This window comes from Danaus plexippus, chromosome Z (genome assembly GCF_018135715.1).
Source record: "Danaus plexippus chromosome Z, MEX_DaPlex, whole genome shotgun sequence".
NCBI classification, from domain to species: Eukaryota; Metazoa; Arthropoda; class Insecta; order Lepidoptera; family Nymphalidae; genus Danaus; species Danaus plexippus.
Window position 1 is genome coordinate 12,936,324 of NC_083559.1, and position 8,593 is coordinate 12,944,916.

The 8,593-nt window shown below is 28.2% G+C and overlaps 1 protein-coding gene across 1 annotated transcript; it reads left to right on the forward strand.

Annotated features, from left to right (window-relative positions):
- Positions 1-1,087: 1,087 nt before the first annotated feature.
- Positions 1,088-6,892, forward strand: LOC116778057 (alpha-tocopherol transfer protein-like). Its single transcript, XM_032671910.2, has 8 exons — positions 1,088-1,243; positions 3,479-3,638; positions 4,338-4,497; positions 4,585-4,643; positions 5,566-5,762; positions 5,876-5,986; positions 6,259-6,361; positions 6,439-6,892. The coding sequence occupies exons 2-8, from the start codon at positions 3,488-3,490 to the stop codon at positions 6,588-6,590; spliced, it is 933 nt and encodes a 310-aa protein (XP_032527801.1). The 5' UTR covers positions 1,088-1,243; positions 3,479-3,487; the 3' UTR covers positions 6,591-6,892.
- The last annotated feature ends 1,701 nt before the right edge of the window (positions 6,893-8,593 follow it).

The following is an 8,593-nucleotide window of genomic DNA, read 5'->3' on the forward strand; positions in this document are numbered from 1 at the left end:
CTGAACATAGGACAATCATTTCCTCATTGCATTTTTTCCTATTGTTACTTACCGCCTCAAAAGGAAGGATATTCAAAATTTTTCGTTTAAGTATATATTTTTACTTAAGTTAAAATAGACAACAATATTTTTAACCTGTTTGTTTGTATGTACATAAATACATATACATCATCTATATAAACTATTAAAAGATTTCCCCAAATTATGCATAACAGAATCCTAAGTACTCAAAAAGAACAAGCAAAACATCATTGCTTTAAATTCAGAAATACAATGTCTATACCTTTTTAGTAACCAAGTGGAATTAGTGGAATTAATTGCTACTAGGTACATCCTTACAATCAGGAAATATCAAATATTGGAAGTTGAACAAGCAAGTCGGAAATAATATATTCAATGAAATAATGTTTAAATGTTAATGTTCTACCATTATATTTCTATGTACTGTATTTAATTGTACACAATTGCACGTAATGTGTTTGGATACCAATATATCTTCTTGTATATAATTAAACTATTTCTGCGTGGTATATAAACGAGGACATAATTTTATTATGTCAGTTAAATATATAAATTATTTTATACAATTAACTAGTTTTTGAACATTTTGTCAGTTTCAGAACAAGAAATGTATAACTGAACGAGCTAACTCTGTTTCGCCTTAGAGGCAGTAAATTAGCAGATTTTGTAATTTATTAAGTTTTTTTCTTTGTTTGTCAAATATGAAGAAAACTATCATTTTTCCATCTCCTGTTTCTAAGCTAATTCTACTACGGACTACAGAAATTTTCAACCAAATCAGTACAGCCGTTTTTAAATTATAACTATTGTTACTAATAAGTCTTACTTTCATATATACACATAAGTACTATTATATATCAACGGTTAATAAAATGCTTTTAAGTTTTAAATTAAATTTAATTCGATTATTACACAAACACAAGAGAATAAAGCAAATGAGTCATTTTTTTTATAACAATAAAAAATATGAAACAATGGTCATTTAAAATTGATTATATGGCTTCCTCCCTTGAAGCCTAAAGTGTTGAAGACCTATGACGTCAGTGATTGAAAAAGAAAAACAAAAATCTTTTGCCTTGAAGAAACAATGAATGTCGTAACCTAAGCAAGGTTCAAAGAGTTAGGCATCAACTTGCACGTCAATTTCGTAGTTGGATTCGAAGGCTTCTGACGTGCGCCGGCGCGGTACTGAAGGGTAATTACGATTTAATTGGATTCTAAGGTATGTACACATCAAATTGTAATTTTTAAAAAATATATAGTGCAGTTATTCCCAAATTAAAGTACAGATATTTTCAATATATACGCCCTTATTTTAAAATAGGGCCGTTATTGCACAAATATTTTTGAAACAAAGGAATTCTGATTTTTTTTTTTAAATATGTTTGTTGACCAGGATATATTATATGATGATAAAATTGTAAATTTCTAAAATTTTTTTTAAACTTTAACTAACATTTATATTATTTTGTTTTACTTATACTAATGTTATAATTTCCATCACGTACTGCCCGTCAGCTTAAAACCTTATTACAATGCCGATCGTGTCTGGTTTTTTATATTAACACATCGATTTGGTTGCCCAGCGACACTATTGTAAAATGGAGTTTACATATCATAATTATTTGAATTATAAACCTTGAGTATATATATATATATATATATATATATATATATATATATATACATATATATTATTTCACTATTTAGCTACAAATTAATTCGGCACTAATGTTTGTGACTTTTTTATTCATTTCGACCTAAAATAATGATTTTATGAATTATTTTCATTTACTTAACAACACTTGTATTTAGTAACATACTCTGAAAAAGATATTTTGTTATCATTTCTAGAGCTGAGATAGACATTTTTTTTGAGTATTTGCTCTAATTTGCGGAATATTCCGCGGAAGTTGAATAATTGCTACTGTGAGACATTTAAACTTAGAATTGGAATTACCCAAGTAACTAAAACATAATAGATGCAATTGTTCCGTTACGTAGAAAATTTGATCCCGTCTATAATTACGTAAAAAAATTCAACCACTGTTAATATGCAGATAAAAATATGTAATTTTTTTTTTAATCTCTCTTACAATTCGTAAACTAAAGCTGTGATTGGAATTTTAAAGACATTAATTATATCAATTTTATTTTTATGTCTTCAATAATCTTTAGAGCAAAAATTATTTTTTCGACATGTGCTCCTTATGCAAAAGAGAAAATAAAAAATATACATCTAATTCCGAATCCTGAAAAATCAAGATTATTTTAAAAAAATAGTGATGTTGACATTTTTTAACAGGTTGTTATATCTATTTAGACTTCCGTTGATGAAATAGTTATTACACTTTTTTATTTTTAATAAAAATTTTTTTTTGGTAATTTTATTATAATGTCATCATGCTTAAGTCTGCATATTTGTTTGAAAAATAAGCTATTATTTAAATACTTATCGGGAATACGCGTTTGTATGGATAATATTATTCTTGTCTTTATAGTTCGATATTATTTTTCTATTATACTGCATTCTTGTATTGTACTTATGTAAGTAAGTAAGTTACCTATTGCAGTAGGTTCGGTTAGGAAACTAGTTAATTATAAAACACCTTTCTAGTTCCTTACTAGTTTAAACTCTCAATACAAAAATGTACTTACAATTAGTTAACATTTATTGAAAACTTAAAACCTACGTAAATTATATTATGTATATTAATTGATAAATTTAATTGATTAAGATTTTTAATATTATAAATGAATTATATTCTTAATATTAATAAATTATTAACTTAACAATATATTTTTTTTAATTTTTGGCTTTGGCTTCTAACAATGCGCACATATCAAAATATTTAAAAAAAATTAACTTGATACGATTTAAAATTAAAATAAGTGTTGTTTATTTATAAGTAATAAGATTTTTAATAAAAAATAATCAATATATAAAATGTGAACATATTACTAAACATATAAAAATACTAAATGAAGCGTGAATTAAGTAAAAGAACCGCACCAAATAGAGGAATGTCGACCGATGATTGCGCAAGCGTTGCGCTAGAATCTATTGCAAATATTACCTTCCTGATTAAGAAATGACTACCAATATGCTCTTTTTTACTGCAAACAATTCTAAGGATACAAGTATTGAGTAATATCTGTACCATGTTTGACCAGATAAATTTTTAAACGCTGTTCGTTAGTAACTGACGTGTTATTTACATATTAGAAAACTATGTAAAATTAGGAACTAATAATATTGGTGTTTCGTATGGAGGAAGTCACTCAGTAATACAGAAAACCTATATTTACAACTACTTATTAAATTTGATAGGATCTTAGGATAATATATATAGGTTGATACAGTTTATATACGTGTAATATAATTTTATATTTTTTTCCTTACAAAACAGGATCAAAATATTAGCAAAATAAAAAAAATTACTCTTCTTTGTGACAGATCATCAAAATGGCGTCAGCTGCCACTCTAGTCCAGCCCACGGGTGAGATGTGGAAGAAGATTCGGGTGGAACTTAACGAGGATGTTAACACCCGGGATAACGACTTGGCAGCAATCAAAGAATGGCTGCGAAAGCAACCGCACCTTCCCGACTCCTGGGGTAGGAATATCCATAACATTTAATTGATATCTTCAATATTAATTTTAAAAAAACCGTCATATATCAGATACATTTGATAATGTTTTTGCAATTAAATAAATACGCTTAATCTAAATATAAAATACCTAACTACACATGAGATTTATAATTAATCTTAATAATATAATAGAATATTGTTCTTAATTATGATATATTACTTTACTTAGTGAGATTGTGAGTTTGGAATGTGATTATAGATATTTTATTATATAACACAAGTGACAAGACCTAGCTCAGACACAACGCTCATTAAGTATATAGTATGATGTAATATATCAATGTTCATCGTTTTATTGGACAAAGTAGCGAATATGAAAATATAGATGTACCTATGTATTTTGCTTAAATTTAAAAATATGTTTTGTATTATTTATTATTATGTTAGCCAATACATAGAACGCCAAATAACACATTTTTTTTAACTCAATTTTTTTATTAAACTTTACATATGAATACATTTTTTGTAAGCAGTTTTTAACTGATATTATTTTTCCTACAAGCTTCGTTTTCCAAGGTATGTTCATTATATACAACCATAAATTCTATTTGATTAATAAACACTCACGCTATTTAATGTGCTAGATAAACACCCCAAGTCTTTGGTAGCCTACTCAAGTTAACGCCAATAACCTAACGCCAGCAATCCTCTCTTAATTACAGATGATGGCCGCACAATGACATTTCTTAGAGGCTGCAGCTTCTCTTTGGAAAAATGCAAAAGAAAATTAGACATGTACTTTACAATGAGAGCAGCTTGTCCAGAATTTTTCCAGGATAGAGATGTTAGTAGGCCGGAGCTAGCAAATTTGGTTACTAAAGTGTAAGTTATACACTATTACGACTTTCATCTAAAAAACGTTTATTTATTTTATAAATAAAACATTTACTATATAATGATTTTTTTTAGGCAAGGAGCTCCGTTACCAGGTTTAACTCCAAACGGAAGACGAGTAACAGTATGCCGTGGTAAGTAAATTTTTTTTGTTGGTAATTATATACGCAATAAATTTACAAGTAACTTCATTCCATACAATGAGCTGTAAATACGTCTTTTGAGACTAAATAGAGACTGGTTTTTTTTGGTTTTTGTAATAATATGAATTGCGAACTTAATTTTTTTTCATGCACATAACAAATGCAAAATTTACAATTAAACATTAATTATGACGGAATTACTTAAATTTTATAAAGCCGCAGCATCAAGTTTGTCTGAATCGATAGTTAAAAAATAATTGCTGAATTTTAATGAATACCTCACAGTTTTTTTTTTTTTTTATAAATATGCTTTTGGTTAATTTATTTTAGTTTTATGCTATAAATAACTTTATGTTGAGTTTTTTTCATTGTAACTCCTTACTAACCAGCATTAGAATGTGTGTATATTTTGCAGAAAGTTACATGCGTGAAATAATTTTATAAAAAAATATATTTTGTATAGTACTTTATAATAACGACGAAACAATTGATTCAAAAAATTTTTTGTCCTTTTTTGCAAATATCTTCTTTAACACATTATTTGTGATTTCTTCATAAACATCTTTCAATCCGAAAAAATATTTATCCTAACGCCCATCGAGATCGACAAAACCCTGGCAACCTAGAAGTAGAACTTAAATTATGAAGGCAAATTATGGCAGAGACTGTTTCATCTCAGACGTTACCAGCTAGTATAAGGAGCAAAGCAAAACTTTGGAATCGGGAGTTAAAGATGTCATGGCTTCTCATTTGTAAATTGTACTACACATGTCCAGGATATGATGATAAGATATGCTCTTTAATAGGAATATATCATTGGTGCCTCCATAATGCCCTATTATGATGTCACGGTACTGAAATGAGAATATAAATTTTATTGATACATAATACAATTATTACTTTACCCTTACAGGTCTTGATAAGAATATAGACGCGGATGAGTTGAACAACGTTTTCAAAGTCGCGCTTATGATAGGAGATGTTCGTCTAAAAGAGGAGTTAGAGGGAGTTGGTGGCGACATATACATCCTAGACGCATCAGTTGTGTCTCCAAGCCATTTAGCAAAGTTGTCTCCGTCGGCGATAAAGAAGTTTTTAATATGTGTTCAGGTTAGGATTCATATTCTTACATCTCTTATGATTATATAAACGTAAACAATTGAGTACGTTATTAATAAGATCTTTTTGTAACCATCATTATGAGTTATTATTTCACTTCACAGGAGGCGTATCCAGTCAAGTTAAAAGAAGTACATGTCGTGAATACGTCACCCATAATCGAAACCTTAATAAACTTTATTAAGCCATTCCTTAAGGATAAAATTAAAAACAGGGTGAGTTATAGTTCGTTAAGTCAAGCCTTTTATTAGATATTATTAAAGTAAAGGGTCATTAAGTACCAGGACATCGTGACGGACTTAGACATTTTTTACTAACAAATGTCCTTACATGACTGAAGGAACATGAACCATATTATTTTTTAATACTAACATAATATAAACTGATAGGAATAATCAATAAATCAATAATAGAAGCGACTTTGGTTAATAATATTTTTTTTATGATATAAAATATGTAGATTTAAAATAAGTATTGTTTGTTTAAGATATTTATTCACTCTGACATAAACACAATATACGATCACGTGCCAAGGGATATGCTTCCAGAAGAATATGGCGGCAATGGTGGTTCATTAGACGAAGTAAATAGTAAGTTAAATAATTAAAATTAGTTTAATAAGTAATCGAAAGACCTGAGAAAGTTTTAATTTTGGACATCTGCGTAGGGGAATGGATGAAAAAGTTAGCTGATTACACCCAGTGGTTCAAAGAACAGGAATCCGTGAAAGCCAACGAAGCGCTAAGACTGGGGAAACCCACCAATTACGATGAGCTCTTCGGTATTGACGGATCATTTAGACAATTGTCTATCGATTAATTTATAACATGCATAATAATGTATCTCACTATTCACATTGTGCTTACATTCATGATTGATATTAAAGTATGGGTCAATACGCAATTCACGTTAGTATTGGATTTTATCCATGAAGATATATCTTCTGATAATGTCGTTACTGGATATAAATGGTATGAGCTGTAAAAGAATCACGTGCTATAAATAAAGAGCTTCTAACGAGTTTCTATAAGGGTAAATAATTTTGTATTTTATCATCCCAAAGGTATTATATTGGTTCATGGAAATAAAAAATTAAAAATATAATAAAATAATATATTTAACATTGTGTTTTATATTTTTTTAGTCCGAGTATTTGACATTCATATAAAAAAAATATGTTAAAAAAAAAATTGTTAACAAAAACGAATAAAAATGTTTTACATTCTGAGAAACTTTTTATATAACAAGTCAATCATTAATTGGATCTTATATGAAAACAATTGAAATATTTTCGGAGAAGTTGAATTGTGAATAAAAAACTATCGCTGATATGGCTTATGGGATAGATAGATAGACTATAAAGAATTAAAAAAAAAAATTGTTTTATACGATTCTCTATACCATAGACAAGAAAGCTATATACCGAATCACTACAAAACTATTTAGTTTTATTGATAACATTTTTTTTAACGGTAGAATATAAGAAAAGGAAGAATATTTTGTGATAAGAAAATATTTGAATATGTTACTGTATCTGCAAATTAATACATACGATCACTATTATGAATTGAACTTTATATAGTATAGTATAGTATAGTAATTCAACCCACAGAATAAAAATTTACGCCTTAAAGAATATTTTAGCCATATTTTACTGATGCTTAATATACGATATATTAACTTTATCAATGTTTCATTTAAATATAATAATTAAAATCTTTCTTTCTTCGATATTATTATACTCGTTTGTACATATTTTTATAAATATTACAGATCCATTCAAAAGGTGTCGGAAATGATTAACACAATTGAATGGCTTAAATGGCTTCCTATAAAAGGAAATTCCAAAAAATATATATTTTACGTTTCTTAATCTCTATGGCCTAGTTAAATTCATCTTTAAGTTCCTTTTTATCGACATTCTAAGCAACGCAACACTCTGTTCCGTATATAGCCTCTTTAACTAAACACGTAAATATTATTTATAGTTATGAATAATAAATCAATAGCATTTTTAGTACTCAGAACTTATCAGTGGATATCACTACTTTCATCATTTCTCCCGTGATCACATTTATAAGTATATAAAATTTTTATTCTCTGCTAAAGTATATTAATGTGTGAAGATAGTATTGGAATTACGCAGTGTCTTAATACGTACTTGAACAGAAGTACGGAACTACGTTGTATTGAAGATTAATTGACTTTAAGATTAAATGTCGTCGGGATCAATACATCATCGTCACAAATACATATAATAAAACGAAGGCCCCTATCACGTCTGTTTGTTTGTTCGCGATAAACTCAAAAACGATTTTCAGCGGTTGTCACCATGCCATATCGTGATTCCCGAGGAAGATTCAGTATATAATCTGTTAAGTTATTGTACTTATTTGCGTATACATTAACGATATTTGTTGAAGATGGAAAAATGAGCCCACTGGAAGCTTTTAAAGAAAACGCTGTCTAAAGCTTTCGAGATATAACAAAGTATATGTAAGAATTGTATATCTGATATAGGTCTACAGAAAAGTCCTCGGTGGCATATGTCTATCACTTAAGGATAACTTACTATATCATTTTACTATTGTTAACAATTGGCATTTCGAAGGGTTTATTGGAAAGTTATTTACATAATTACGGTATTAAGTCTTATCAAAATAAATCAAGCCTGCATCATTATCTGTAAATTAATTTTTGAATCATTTAAATCGGACGTACCATTTGAAAGTTATCATAATATAAGTTTGACAGTTTGACAGCTCGCTCGACGGCGTCTCTCCTACTGTTTCTTTACCTCATAAGCTGAACGACAATGAGCA

What these genes read in the sequence shown, in the direction of transcription:
- LOC116778057 (XM_032671910.2), top strand. Translation starts at nt 3,488, where the DNA reads ATGGCGTCAGCTGCCACTCTAGTCCAGCCCACGGGTGAGATGTGGAAG. An exon ending in ACGAGTAACAGTATGCCGTG is followed by an intron (nt 4,644 to 5,565) that starts GTAAGTAAATTT and finishes TTACCCTTACAG; the next exon opens with GTCTTGATAAGAATATAGAC. An exon ending in TTCATTAGACGAAGTAAATA is followed by an intron (nt 6,362 to 6,438) that starts GTAAGTTAAATA and finishes ACATCTGCGTAG; the next exon opens with GGGAATGGATGAAAAAGTTA.